This window comes from Caretta caretta, chromosome 13 (assembly GCF_965140235.1).
Source record: "Caretta caretta isolate rCarCar2 chromosome 13, rCarCar1.hap1, whole genome shotgun sequence".
Taxonomy (NCBI): Eukaryota; Metazoa; Chordata; order Testudines; family Cheloniidae; genus Caretta; species Caretta caretta.
Genome location: NC_134218.1, coordinates 31,902,430 through 31,917,572, shown reverse-complemented (window position 1 = coordinate 31,917,572; position 15,143 = coordinate 31,902,430). Strand labels below are relative to the sequence as shown.

Below are 15,143 nucleotides of genomic sequence, written 5' to 3'. Positions count from 1 at the left end.
TGTATCAGGGCTGTGTATGAGATAACTCTGGCTATGTCTCCTCAGAGGATATGGGCTCACTACACAAGAGCGCAGGTGACATTGATAGCGTTCCTTAGTGACGTTTCCTTACTGGACATTTGCAGGGCGGCCTTGTGGTCGTCCATAAGTACATATACGGACCATTATGCTATTACCGCATCTTGCAGAGCGGACGCAGGCCTCAGAAGGGCAGTCATGTGATCCTTATTTCAGTGGACTCTGAACCCCGCCTCCAGATTGGGGTACTGCTTGTGAGTCATCCAAGTGGAACACACATCTGCATCTACTCGAAGAGGAGGAAACGGTTACTTACTGTAACTGGTTCTTCGAGATGTGATGCAGACGTGTTTTCCACAACCCAACCTCCACCCCCTCTGCACTGGTGTCTCCTCTCATGGGCTTTTGGTGTGAAGGAACTGAGGTGGGGTTGGGGTGGTGCCACGTCACACAGCCCAGGGAGGGGCCACAGCCGTGAGGCATGAGCACGGCTCCTCTATGGGTACCATTAGGAAAAAATCTCTGTCTCCGGTGCACGGGGTGTACACACACCGAAGTGGAATACACGTCTTCATCATATCTCAAAGAACCGCAGTGACAGTGAGGAACCATTTCTTTTTGCAATTGGTTTAGGGGAAAGCCAAGCTGATGGTGTGATAGTAGCAGATCTTTCTTCCTTTGATACTGGTCGCTAGAGTTTTATATTTTCTTCTCTTATGTGTAGCCTGTTTGGTTCTGTGCATAAAGAATTCTATCATGGAGAACAAGAAGTTGTTCTGATCATAATAGGTTTTTCATTAAAAAGGCTGTATTTTTAGGGTCTGGTATTTGCTTTTTCTCGCAAGGGTGAGTTTCTTTTCTTCCAGTATAATTTGTTGGAGGAAGTATGTTTAATTATATTTTCCTCCCCATTGAAGCGTAGCTGATGCAGCTGCCCCTGGTGGCTCTGAATGCTCCTGAGACTGTAATGTGGTCTTAGAGAGATTTCAAACCTGAGTATCTTTTTAACGATGTCAATGAGGTTTAGCCTTTAATAATAATAATGGGCTCTGCAATCTAGCAGCCAAAGGTCTGCAGGTGGCTGGGATGTGAAGCCGGACACATTCGGACAGGAAAGGGGGCCCTATTTTTAACAGTGAAGGTAATTAACCATGGGAACACTTTGCCAAGGACTCCATCACTGGCAAGTTTTATACCTGGGATGTTTTTCTAAGAGATCTGCTCTAGTTCACCAGGGTTAATTCTGAGAGGGGCTCTGGCCCATGTTACCCAGGACAGACCAGATGCGCACAGTGCTTCCTTCTGGCCTTGTTCTGGTATTGTTTCATGGTCTCTGTGTGTATATAATGTCTACTGCAGTTTCCACGGTATGCATCCGATGAAGTGAGCTGTAGCTCACGAAAGCTCATGCTCAAATAAATTGGTTAGTCTCTAAGGTGCCACAAGTACTCCTTTTCTTCTGGCCTTGGCGTCTCTTTTACACTTCAGCCCACAGGGCTGCTGCCAGATTTGAACTGCTGCTGCCCCCTGAGGTACATCTTTATACCCCTCTGACATAGTTACTGTCCCCTGGCATGGCTAGTTATCACCTTGTACATGTTGGTTCGATTAGAACATCTCTATTACGTACTGTCATCCTGACCTTATCTTTTAGGAGGGGTCAGTGTGTTTCTGTTATCCTTGGGGAACGTTTTTGTACCATCCTTGTTATTGGGATGTGTTTGCGTGAATACTCTGTGCTTAGGAATGCGTATTTCTGCAATATCAGCCCTGTTCTTGCCAGATTCTGTGAGCAGGTCCTGCCTCATACCAGGCCTTTGGTCTCAGGCTCTCTTCCTACTGCAAGCTGTATGTTTCATTTGTCAGGCCACCACTGTTGGGCCCAACACATGCGGCGCACGGGTGAAGATGATGGACAGGCTATTTCATAGCTGTGCTGGCTAAGGCTCCCTCTGCACCCTGCAAATGCCCATACCCTCTGCCCTCACCCAGCACTGCTCCCAGATGCTCCTCATTCAACCTGCACCATCCCCCCCATCATCACAACAAACCCTGAGCCTTTGCTTCCTTCTCACCCCTTTGCCTGCCCTGTCCATGCAGATGGTAAGTTCTCAGGGGCAGAGCAGGTCTTACAGTGTCTCTGCCCAGTGGGGCCCTGACCCTTGCGAGGGCTCCTGGGTGCCCAAGACTATGAACCCTAAAAATAGTGGCCAGTCAGCTCCCTGTGACCCTAACTAGCTTCAATGGCCCTAAACCTTCAAGGCTGAGGATGTGAGGGAGATTCCCAAACCTGAGCCATTCTTTTTAGGTGACAGATCTGAGGAACTGTTCCAGATTGAGGTGTCATTAGAGGAGGTTTGGGAACAAATTGATAAATTAAACAGTAAGACCAGATGGGAGTCACCCAAGAGTTCTGAAGGAACTCAAATGTGAAATTGCAGAACTACTAACTGTCGTCTGTAACCTATCATTTAAATCAGCTTCTGTACCAGATGACTGGCGAACAGCTAATGTGTCGCCAATTTTTAAAAAGGGCTCCAGAGGTGACCCCGGCAATTACAGTCCGGAAAGCCTGACTTCAGTACCACGCAAACCTGTTGAAACTATAGTAAAGAACAAAACTGTCAGACGCATAGATGCGGCAAAGAGGCCTGTGGCACCTTATAGACTAACAGACGTATTGGAGCATAAGCTTTCGTGGGTGAATACCCACTTCCTCAGATGTATGTAGTGGAAATTTCAGAGACAGGTATAAATATGCAAGCAAGAATCAGGCTAGGGATAACGAGGTTAGTTCAATCAGGGAGGATGAGGCCCTCTTCTAGCAGTGGAGGTGTGAACACCAAGGGAGGAGAAACTGCTTTTGTCCTTGGTGAGCCAGTCCCAGTCTGTGTTTAATCCTGAGCTGATGGTGTCAAATTTGCAAATGAACTGAAGCTCAGAGTTTCTCTTTGAAGTCTGGTCCTGATGTTTTCTTGCTGCAGGATGGCTACCTTGAAATCTGCTATTGTGTGTCCAGGAAGGTTGACGCGTTCTCCTACAGGTTTCTGTATATTGCCATTCCTAATATCTGATTTGTGTCCATTTATCCTTTTATGTAGGGACTGTCCAGTTTGGCCGATGTACATAGCAGAGGGGCATTGCTGGCACATGATGGCGTATACTACATTGGCGGACGTGCAGTTGAATGCACCGGTGACGGTTTGGCTGATCTGGTTAGGTCCTGTGATGGTGTCACTGGTGTAGATATGTGGGCAGAGTTGGCATCGAGGTTTGTTGCATGGATTGGTTCCTGAGTTAGAGTTACTATGGTACAGTGTGTAGTTGCTGGAGAGAATATGCTTCAGGTTGTCTGTGGGTGAGGACTGGCCTGCCTCCCAAGGCCTGTGAAAGTGAGGGATTGTTGTCCAGGATGGGTTGTAGATCACTGATGATGTTTTGGAGAGGTTTTAGCTGAAGACTGTATGTGATGGCCAGTGGAGTTCTGTTGTTTTCTTTCTTGGGCAGGAGGCTTCTGGGTACACATCTGGCTCTGTTGATCTGTTTCCTTATTTCCTCGTGTGGGTATCGTAGTTCTGAGAATGCTTGGTGAAGGTGAATGCTTGGAGAATGCTTGGTGAATGTGTAGTTCTGAGAATGCTGGGTAGGGATAGGATACAGAGGGACTAGACAAATTGGAGGATTGGGCCAAAAGAAATCTTATGAGGTTCAACAAGGACAAGTGCAGAGTCCTGCACTTAGGACGGAAGAATCCAATGCACCGCTACAGACTAGGGACCGAATGGCTCAGCAGCAGTTCTGCAGAAAAGGACCTAGGGATTACAGTGGACAAGAAGTTGGATATGAATCAACAGTGTGCCCTTGTTGCCAAGAAGGCCAATGGCATTTTGGGATGTATAAGTGGGGGCATTGCCAGCAGATCGAGGGACGTGATCATTCCCCTCTATTCGACATTGGTGAGGCCTCATCTGGAGTACTGTGTCCAGTTTTGGGCCCCACACTACAAGAAGGATGTGGAAAAATTGGAAAGAGTCCAGCAGAGGGCAACAAAAATGATTAGGGGACTGGAACACATGACTTATGAGGACAGGCTGAGGGAACTGGGGATGTTTAGTCTTCAGAAGAGAAGAATGAGGGGGGATTTGATAGCTGCTTTCAGCTACCTGAAAGGGGGTTCCAAAGAGGATGGCTCTAGACTGTTCTCAGTGGTAGCAGATGACAGAACGAGGAGTAATGGTCTCAAGTTGCAGTGGGGGAGATTTAGGTTGGATATTAGGAAAAACTTTTTCACTAGGAGGGTGGTGAAACACTGGAATGCATTACCTAGGGAGGTGGTGGAATCTCCTTCCTTAGAAGTTTTTAAGGTCAGGCTTGACAAAGCCCTGGCTGGGATGATTTAGTCGGGGATCGGTCCTGCTTTGAGCAGGGGGTTGGACTAGATGACCTCCTGAGGTCCCTTCCAACCCTGATATTCTATGATTCTAAGATCTTGTAGGTGTTGGTACAGATCCAGACTAACACGGCTACCCCTCTGATGCTAGACACATAGATGAACATAATTTGTTGGAGAAGAGTCAACATGGTTTTTGTAAAGGGAAATCATGCCTCACAAATATACTAGAATTCTTTGAGGGGGGCTAAGAGGGAAGGTCCTCTTGTGGATCGGTAACTGGTTAAAAGATAGGAACCAAAGAGTATGAATAAATGGTCAGTTCTCAGCATGGAGAGAGGTAAATAGTGGTGTCCCCCAGGTGTGTGTCCCCGGACCAGTACTGTTCCAACATATTCATAAGTGATCTGGAAAAGGGTAAACAGTGAGATGGCAAAATTTGCAGCTGATACAACTACTCAAAATAGTTAAATCCCAGGCAGACTGAAGAGCCACAAAAGAATCTCTCAAAACTGGGTGACTGGGCAACAAAATGGCAGATGAAATTCAATGTTGATAAATGGAAAGTAATGCACATTGAAAAACATAATCCCAACTGTACATATAAAATGATGGGGTCTAAATTAGCTGTTACCACTCAAGAAAGAGATCTTGGAGTCATTGTGGATAGTTCTCTGAAAATATCCACTCAATGTTTTGCTGTTGTGGAAGGAAAAAGCAAATAGAATGCTGGGTATCACTAAGAAAGGGATAGATAATAAGACAGAAAATATCATATTGCCTCTATATAAATCCACAGTACGCCCAAATCTTGAATATTGCGTGCAAAAACGATATATTGGAATTGGAAAAGGTTCAGAAAAGGGCAACAAAAATGATTAGGAGTATGGAATGGCTGCTGTATGAAGAGAGATTAATAAGACTGGGACTTTTCAGCTTGGAAAAGAGACAACTAAGTGGGGATGTGATTGAGGTCTATAAAGTCATGACTGATGTAGGGAAAGTAAATAAGGAAGTGTTATTTACTCCTTCTCATAACATAAGAACTAGGGGTCACCAAATGAAATTAGTAAGCAGATGGTTTAAAACAAACAAAAAGAAGTATTTCTTCACACAACACACAGTCAACCTATGGAACTCTTTGCCAGAGGATGTTGTGAAGGCCAAGACTATAACAGGGTTCAAAAAAGAACTAGATAAGTTCATGGAAGATAGGTCCATCAATGGCTATTAGCTAGGATGGGCAGGGGATGGGTGTCCCTCGCCTCTGTTTGCCAGAAGCCGGGAATGAGCGATGGGATGAATCACTTGATGATTACCTGTTCTGTTCATTCCCTCTGGGGCAGCTGGCATTGGCCACTGTCAGAAGACAGGATACTGGGCTAGATGGACTTTTGGTCTGACCCAGTATGGCCGTTCTTATATTCTTATGATGAAAGAGGAGAGGGCACTCTCAGACTCTCTGCTCCTGGACAGCAGCCCACAAGTGGCCCACAAGCTATCCCACCCCTGGATGTCCCCCACTGTCCCATGCCCACCCAGCTCCCATGGAACCCCCATAATGCCCTTCTAGCACCACTGCTCCCACCCACAACCTCTGCCGCTACAACACTCCACCCAGCCCAAGGGCCCCTACAAAAGCTATCCCATCGCCAAAGCCCCCAGTTTCCTCCAAGACACCTGCCATGGGACCTCTAACACCCGCCTTCCCCACAGGGCTGGCCCACTGCCCTGCATGCTGGGGAGAAGGACTGTGCCATTATGCACCCTGAGCCACACCGCCAGAAACAACAGCCACGTCGAAATCTGCCCCAGGAACGCAGGCCTCTGCGGCCCCACGACCAATGCCCTCCCGCCGGCAGAGTAGCATATAGGGAGGCGCTCTGGCTATGTGCTGGCAATTCCTGGAGGCACCCACGCACTTACCACTTTGCTCCCCATGGCTGGGCCTGGCCCCTCCCGCAAAGCCCTGTGTCCAGGACAGCAAGGCAGGGGATAAGGCAAGAGGGAGCTCTTGGCAGTGAACACAAAGGCCCTGCCTGAGGCTAGCATTAGCCCAGACACCTGCCTATGACATGAGTGCTTTGAGGCCAGGCCTCAGCTCCGCAGCCAGGAGGGAAGGGCTGAAGTCCCAGCAGGGTGGAGGTGGCTGGGGCAGTGGTGGGCCAAGCCCAGCCGGCACACTCCACCACCACAGGGCTGAGATTTTTGGACCTATTCCAGGGAGCTTCCATGCAGGCTCCTTCCTCAGCATGCGCGTGCACGTCTGTGTACGTGTGGTATGGTGGTGTGTGCTCATGCGTGCGTGTACATCTGTGCATGCAGGTGCGTGGTGGGTGTGACGGCTGCACCAAGCCCAAGCTAGTGTGCCGTGAAGTTTTAAACACCCTCGAGTTAGCCCATGTGTGGGGCTAGGCCCCACATGCTGGCTTGGGAGCCGCCATGGCGGCAGGGTGTGGGGGTGAGACGGGGGCTACGTGGCAGCAGGAGTCCAGGGGCACTTGGCCTGACTCAGCCACAGTCTCTCCAGGGGCTCTGGGAAGTGGCCCTCTTTGAGTGGCTGCAGCAGGTCAGAGCCCCACTCTGGGGCGCACAGGCCCTGCTGCCTCCGGCCTGGACTTGTGGCTGCTGTCAGTGCAGGCGCAGGAGTGGGACAGGAAGGGCCCGTGCAGTCTCTCCTAGCCCCTGGGGCTTGTAAGGGGCCTTGCAGCTGAACCCAAGGTGGGTGCTGAGGCTGCTGTTGCCGTTACCCTCTCCTGGGGTGGAAGGTAAGAAAGTGCCAGGAAATCCATACGACTGGCCTAAGCCACAGCCCCGGAGGCTTTAGGCTGGGCTGAGCCTGGGGGTCTCACTGAGCAGTGAGTTGATTTCCCATCAACCTGGCCACGTTTACACCGGGGGTGAGCCTGGTAGAGCTACATCACTCAGGGCAATCAGAAGTTTCAGGGCAGACCAGGCCTGTCTGTGTGGCCGCTGCTGCTTTGCACGGGGGGGTGCAGCACGCTCCTGTGCACTAGCGGGGAATAGCACACTGCTGTTTCAAACAGAAGCGGATCAAAGCACACTGGGGAACACTGAGGCTACGTCTACATTTGCAGGTAGGGTGTGACTGGCAGCTTGCACAGACACACTCGCCCTTGCTCTCATCGAGCTAGTGTGCTAAAACCAGCAGTGTAGCCATAGTATCACGGGCAGCGGTGGGTGGCAGCACGGGCCAGTCGCTCCGAGAGCAAACCCGCCTGGACCCCAGGGCACGTGCCTGGCACCGCTAGCCCGTGCGGCCACGGCTCCCGCAGAGACACTGTTCGTAGTGCACTAGCTAGAGCAGAGAGCTCGTGCGTACGTCTGCACAGCAGCAGGGGCCTCCTGGACAGCGAGCGTGCAGCACGCCGGAGTGCTGTCGATTCACACCCCGCGCAGCGAGGGGGCCTGCCCTTAAAATGCTGCAGCTGCGCTACTGGAGCTCTTCCGTGAAGATGCTGCCTATGCCGACGCCAGGGCTTCTCCCACCTGCGTAGGTGCTCCCCTCCCCTCGAGGTGTAGCCAGGGAGAATTCGCCTGTCAGCCTACCGCGGTCTACAGCAGGTCGGGGCAGTTTAACTGCATTGCTCAGGGGGTTGGATTTTTCACACCCAAGCCATGTAGTTAAACCGACCGAGTGTCCTCACGTGGACCAGGCCTCCCCCACTGTAGAGACGAGCCCTTTCATTTAAGGCATCACTCCAGCACTGGCCACAGGCTTCCAAAGGGAGGAAATGCTGGTGCCCAAACCAGTCCAGCCTGCCAGGTGAGCAATGTTTGGGACATGGGGCAGAGTAGCCAGGTCCTGGCCTGCGAGGGGGAGAATTGTGAGATCACACCTGAGCCAGGTAAGGACAAGAGGCCAAACGCTGGAGGCGGGCACTCAGAGACAGGAAAGGGACTAGAGCGCACAGCTAGCCCCAGAACTATGCCAGCATCCCTTGCCCATCCAGTGCCAGACCTAGGTAAGCTGGGGAGACTGAAACCGGGGAGCACGTCTGCGAACACCATGTGTCTGCAGCACGTCTCTGGCTAGGAGTAACTGTCCATTTGTGTTGTTATTATACATCTGGTGGGTTTGTCTAGCCCACCTCTGCTTTTCTATCACTTTACAACCGATCATCGCAGAATGGTAAGGACACAATTTTGTCATGGAGGTCGCAGATTCCATGACTTTAAAAGACTTCTGGGACTTCACCTTCAGCTGTGCCGGCTCGAGCAGCCGGGCTCTGGCTTCACCCCTCCCCCCCCGGGGCAGCCGGGCTCTGGTTTCAGCCCCCACGGGGTGGGGGTCTCAGGCTGTCAGCCCCCACGGGGTGGGGGTCTCAGGCTGTCAGCCCCCACGGGGTGGGGGTCTCAGGCTGTCAGCCCCCTGGTGACACGGCTCTGGCTGTCAGCGCCAGCCCTGGGTGGCAGGGCTTGGTGTTTCAGTGTCAGCCCCAGGGCAGGGGAACTCAGGCTGTCAGCCCCCGCTACCCTCGGGCTTCAGCTTCAGCCCACCCCTCCTCCAACCAGACCCTGATTTTGTACATTTTTACCATGACCATTCAATGAATTTTGCTTAATTTTACCATGATAAAATTTTATCCCTACTGACTTGTATCAGTAAAATCAGTGCCCAGAGCACAAAGAATGCAGCAGAGGTGGAAGCTGGTCTGAGGATATTTCTCGACGTTTGATTTACCTCAGTCCGGTGCCACTTTGCATTGTTCATATAAATACCATCCATATAAATATCTACAAAGCTGGTGCAAAACACAGCAATACAGGAGTGACTGTTAATCCCCCAGATCAGTTAGCATGAGAGAGAAGGAAGCCCTGGGATGGAGTCTGAACCAGACAAACAAGTCGCCGTTACACTCTCCAGGTATGTCTACACTACAAACGGCCAGCTGCACTGCAGTGTAGACACTTACTACAGCAACGCAAGGCGGGTTTGTTAGTCAACCCGCCCCGTCGCGAGGCGGCAGCAGGGTCAATGGGAGAATTCTTGCATCTACAGTGGGGGTTAGGGCAACCCAAATAGCGCCCAGGAAGTGACATTTTTCATAGCCCTGAGCCAGGTAGCTAGGCTGAGCTAAGTTTGGGTACAGACCAGGCCTCTGAAAGCCAGCTGGGAAACCCTAGCAAATGCTGAGTGGATGAGAAGCACCAGGTAATGGGTCAGATCCTTTGGGGGTTTCTATTCCAGAGGGAGTAAAAGTCTAACACAAGGGTTAAAAAGAGCTTCAAGTCCAGCCTTACTAAATGCAAAGAAGCGTGTTTAACAGCAGTGTGGAGGGCGGGCTGGGGTGCACGCTTGGCTGGGAAACCCCAGCTCACAAGTGGACTCAGACTTTGCCTGTCCCTCACCCCTACCCAAGTCGTGGTGAGGGTCATGAACAGTTTGGCTCCTTCATTCTTTTCCCCTGCTCACTTTGCTGGCCTGCTGCGGCTCCTCTCTAGTTTCTCTACTTGTCACTCTGCTGGTCCCAGCTCTGCCACTGAGGCCTGGTCTACGCTTGACCGCCAGGCTGACATCAGTCAGACACCTCCTGACTGACACAGCTCTAACCTAATGCCCAGCGTCAGCACAGCTGTCGGTCCTATGGCAATGGAAAAACCCCTTCCGCAACATAGTCTCCATAGCGCAGACATGCCCTGACTCTCTGATCTGTACAAAGGGGACAGGAATGTTCCCCCACGTTGTAAAGTGCGCCAAGTTCTCTGGGTGAAAAGCCTCTGCGTTAGGGTGACCAGACAGCAAGTGTCAAAAATCGGGATGGGGGTGGGGGGGTAACAGAAAAAGCTCCCAAAATCAGGACTGTCCCTATAAAATCGGGACATCTGGTCACCCTACTCCGCATTATTACACTGACGCCATGCAGAGAAAGCAGCACAGCTCCTCCCACTCCTGTAAGAGAGGCTCCTCTGCTTAGCGCAAGGGAGAGAGATACAGAGCTGATATTCGTTGCAAATCTCCCCACAGCCAACCCCAGCTGGGACAGATTCCTCCCCACGAATGAAAACCAAACATTTTACCCAAATCATTATCGCTCTGCTCCACAGTGCTATAATCACAGTGTATCACAAGTTCTAAGTGTGAAATACAACTACCCAGAAAGGGCAGCTTCTCCACTCCTCTTCCTCCCGATGCAGCATTTACAAAGAGTCCCAGCACCTTCAGCCACTGGCAACCTGTCCTTAAAATATTTGGTATAAAATGTCAATTTCTGGAGCAACAGCCATGGTCCTCTGGGGAGACCAGTCTCTGACCGCACTTATCCGTTGATGATCTTCTGGCTGATGTACCCAGGCATTGTGTAGAGTAAAAGGACCAGGAAGATAGTCACCACAGCAATAATGACCAAAGCAATGATGTACTTCTTGTACCGCTTCCAGATGAAAAAGATGAAGGTTTTCATGGGATTCACAAACCAGTTGAAGGATGTTTTTGGACGGCTAGAACAGAGAATGGAAAAGGCCATTGAGCTCAGACAAAGCAAAGCAAAGCTCCACCCAGTCCAATTCAGTGCCCTGGAAATCTACAACGTACCATTAGCTGCTGCTACTCATGGGCTGCGAATAACCAGGTATCAGATCAGTGCAGATCAGCCTGTATCCCTGAGCCCCCAAACTCAAATTGATGCCTGTGCCTACAATGTATTCTTTCAAAACAGGACCCCATTCCCTGCATCCACTTCACTGCCAGCACAATCTGGGGGCTTCGTAGGATTCTTGCACAGACATTAGACCGGGGTAGTTAATAGGCAGACTGTGGGCTAAATCCAGACTGCCAGGCACTTCTGAACAGACCACAAAATCTTTGTATTTACTTATTGTTATCGGTATTCTTATTTTTGTATTATTTTCTCTGGAGCCTGGACCCTGCACGGCACCCACGCTGCAGATGACAAATAGGCTCTCCCGGGGGGAGGGAGGGACTTTTCATTCCCCCCCCACCCCCTTTTCATCTTCTGATGGATGCAGAGCACACACCGGCAGGGCCTGCAGGATGACTGCACTGGCAGCTGAGCCACCAGAGCAGCTAACTAAGGCCTCGTTAGTAAGGCTGGTCTCCATTTTTGCACCAATTTAACTAGCTCACTAAAACCAATGTAGTTACATCAGTGTACCCTCCTAGTGCAGGTGCAACTACAGTGATACACAAGCCCTATCGCTTGTTTCAGTAAATATCTCAGAACAGCTGTGCTCCAGGGACTCCACCTGCAGCCTCAGCCAGGATGGCTCCGCCCCAGGGACTCAGCCCACACCCTCAGTGGAGTTGGCTTCACCGTCTACAGCCTGAGCCCCGGAGTCCCCAACAGTCCCTGGATTCTGATCTTGGTTCCATTAAGTCTGAAAGCTCCTCCCTTTTCCCTCAGTGCCTGTGTGCAGCCGCAGGCAGACCCAAGCTGAGAGCAGGCATGGTATCAAACCCCAGCCTGAAATTCCAGTGCCTCTCTGCCTGGCACATGCACATGGCACAAGTTGGCAGGGCCTGCTGAAATCCATCCTAGAATACTCAAGGAGCTGACTGAGGAGATTTCTGAGCCATGAGGAATTCTCTTCAAAAAGTCATGGTAGACGGGAGAGATTCCAGAGGGCTGGAAGAGGGCAAATATAGTGCCCATCTATAAAAAGGGGAATAAGGATAACCCGGGGAAATTACAGACCAGTCAGCTGAACTTCTGTACCCAAAAAGATAAAGGAGCAAATAATTAAGCAATCAATTAGCGAACACCTAGAAGATAAGGTGATAAGTAAAAGCATGGAATTGTCAAGAACCAGTCAGGTCAAACCAACCTGATAGCTTTCTTTGAAAAGCTAACAAGCCTTGTGGATGGAGGGAATCGGTAGATGTGGTATATCTTGACCTTAGTAAAGCTTTTGATACTATCTCACATGACCTTCTCATAAACAAATTAGGGAAATACAACCTAAATGGAGCTACTATAAGGTGGGTGCAAAACTGGTTGGAAAACTGTTAGCAGAAAGCAGTTATCAGTGGTTCACAGTCATGCTGAAAGGGCATAATGAGTGGGGTCCTGCAGGGATCAGTTCTGGGTCTGGTTCTGTTCAATATCTTCATCAATGATTTAGATAATGGCATAGAGAGTACACTTATAAAGTTTGCAGACAATACCAAGCTGGGAGAGGTTGCAAGGGCTTTGGAGGATAGGATTAAAATTCAAAATGATCTGGACAGACTGGAGAAATAGTCTGAATAGGATGAAATTCAATAAGAACAAATGCAAAGTACTCTACTTAAGAAGGAACAGTCAATTGTACACATACAAAATGGAAAATGACTGCCTAGGAAGGAGTACTGCAGAAAGGGATCTGGGGATCATAGTGGATCACAAGCTAAATATAAATCAACAGTGTAGGACTGTTGCAAAAAAAGCAAACCTCATTCTGGGATGTATTAGCAGGAGTGTTGTAAGCAAGACATGAGAAGTAATTCTTCTGCTCTACTTCACACTGATTAGGCCTCAACTGGAGTATTGTGTCCAGTTCTGGGCACCACATTTTAGGAAAGATGGGAACAAATTGGAGAAAGTCCAGAGGAGAGCAACAAAAATGATTAAAGGTCTAGGGAACATGCCCTATGAAGGGAGTTTGAAAGAATTGGATTTGTGTAGTCTGGAGATGAGACAACCGAGGGGACACATGATAACAGTTTTCCTTTACATAAATGGTTGTTACAAGGAGGAGGGAGAAAAATTGTTCTTCTTAACCTCTAAGGACAGGACAAGAAGCAATGGGCTTAAATTGCAGCAAGGGTTGTTTGGGTTGGACATTAGGAAAAACTTCCAGGGTGGTTAAGCACTGAAATAAATTGCCCAGGAAGGTTGTGGAATCTCCATCATTGGAGCTGTTTACGAGCAGGTTAGACAAACACCTGGCAGGATTGGCCTAGATAATACTTAGTCCTGCCACGAGTGCAAGAGACTGGACTAGACGACCTCTCGAGGTTCCCTCCACTCCTGTGATTCTATGATTGATACTCACTTGGGCTTCTCCAGGGGTTCAGGCTCTTTTCGGCCCAGACCAACAGGGCTCTTCTCGGCCTCCTCCGCAGTCAATAGCTGGAACTCAGCTTCCACTTTACCCTGCAGAGAAATACACTTGAGACACACTCACGTCTTCAGGACGAGCCAGGCTGATACTGTCTTGTCTAGAGTTGCAGGGCCAGGTTTTCAACAGTCGCTCAGTGGGAGTCAGGCACCAAACCTGCTCAGGCACTTTGAAAATCTGTGTCTATAGGCACCTAAATACCTTTGAAAATCTGCCCCTCGGGGCCTTTGTGGCCTCTGTGTCCCACTCTCCTGCACGGAGTGCCCTCTGGAGCCTCTCACAACACTCCCAATACTCACTTCTCGCCAGCACTACCAGGAGCAAGTCAAGGAAGCATCCAGACACCAGAGCCCTGGCAGGCTGCCCTGCCCATGGAGCCACCTCCTTGAGGCTCATCTCCTAGGGCAGGAGCTGCCCAGCGCAGGGCTCTGTGCACTGGGCCTGTCATGGGGGGTCGGCGTGTCGAGCAGTGCCGCCCCGTTTGCCCAGTGCGGGTTGATACCCCCTGTCACAGTGCCGTTCCTGGTGCTTTAGACATATCCTCCTGAGCATAGACTCCATAGGACCGGTGAATGACCACTCGAGACAAGTGCTCGGCATAATGACTGCCCTCTCCAGAGATCAGGCACAAAAGGCCTCCTTCTTCCACTTGCCCAGTGAGAGAAGCCAGAGCCGTTGTCCAGCAGCCCACCGGGAGTGAACACGAACTTCCTCCTGGCACACTGAACCCAGCCTGCACTCCACCGCGCAGCCGGGTCCCACCGGGACAGCTCTAGGTGCTGCTGCGTGGAGTTGTGAACACAGGCGCATTGCTGGCATGCTTCCTCAGCTCCTGGCACCTGGCTGGTTTATGCAGCGGGCGGGGGAACCTGGTGCAGGCATATCAGCAGCATGCCAGGCTGCAGCCCCCTCCCCCTCCCCCTGCTGAGATCCTGGCTGCACCTCTCCCCAAACCTGCTGATTTTCACATGCCCTGTCCATGGCCCCTCAGAGTCCCAGGACCTCCTGGCTACCCTCTCCCTTGCTGGGAAACTCCAACTAGTCATTGCCAAGGTCAGGGGCCATTTCAGCTCCTAGCCCCACATCCCCGGCTACCAAATATTCCTGCCCTTGGGGGAAGCGTCCTCAGTCAAACCACAGGAGACTGCTCAGGGCCTTCGGGGGAAATGTTTGCCAAGTCCAGGATCAGGCTTGACAAAGCCCTGGCTGGGATGATTTAGTTGGGGTTGGTCCTGCTATGAGCAGGGGGTTGGACTAGATGACCTCCTGAGGTCCCTCCCAACCCTGATATTCTAGGATTCTATGATCACATCTCACCGCTATGGCTGATTCACTAACTGCCAGTGTTAGGCTCTGTCTGAGTCCCAGGGGGACCCTGGGGCAGCCAACCCCATGCCCTCTCCTGTGCTTGTTGACAGGAATCACAGACCAGGCAGGGAAGGGTGAAACGTCTGTGAGATCCAGGCAGCTGGAGCTCACTGGGGAACCAGGCCTGACTTCTTGCTAACCCAGGCAGGAAGCTGGAACCAGCCCGGGGAGGAGGCTGCCCTGTGCCCAGGAAAAGGGGACTCAGAGAAGCAGCTGCACCCCCACCAATGACAATGCCTTCACTCCAGCCCTCCTCCTCTCATCTGCACGGCAGGAAAAACCTCCC

At 50.8% G+C, this 15,143-nt stretch overlaps 1 protein-coding gene across 1 annotated transcript in view; it reads right to left on the bottom strand.

Annotated features, from left to right (window-relative positions):
- Positions 1 to 8,994: 8,994 nt before the first annotated feature.
- Positions 8,995 to 15,143, bottom strand: part of LOC125622207 (fer-1-like protein 4) — a 109,457-nt gene continuing 103,308 nt past the window's right edge. The window contains exons 44-45 of the mRNA XM_048819994.2: positions 13,424 to 13,524; positions 8,995 to 10,870 (exon numbers count right to left, since the gene is read on the bottom strand). Of these exons, the coding sequence (XP_048675951.2) occupies positions 10,690 to 10,870; positions 13,424 to 13,524 (282 nt within the window). The 3' untranslated portion in view covers positions 8,995 to 10,689. The remainder of the gene's footprint in view (positions 10,871 to 13,423; positions 13,525 to 15,143) is intronic.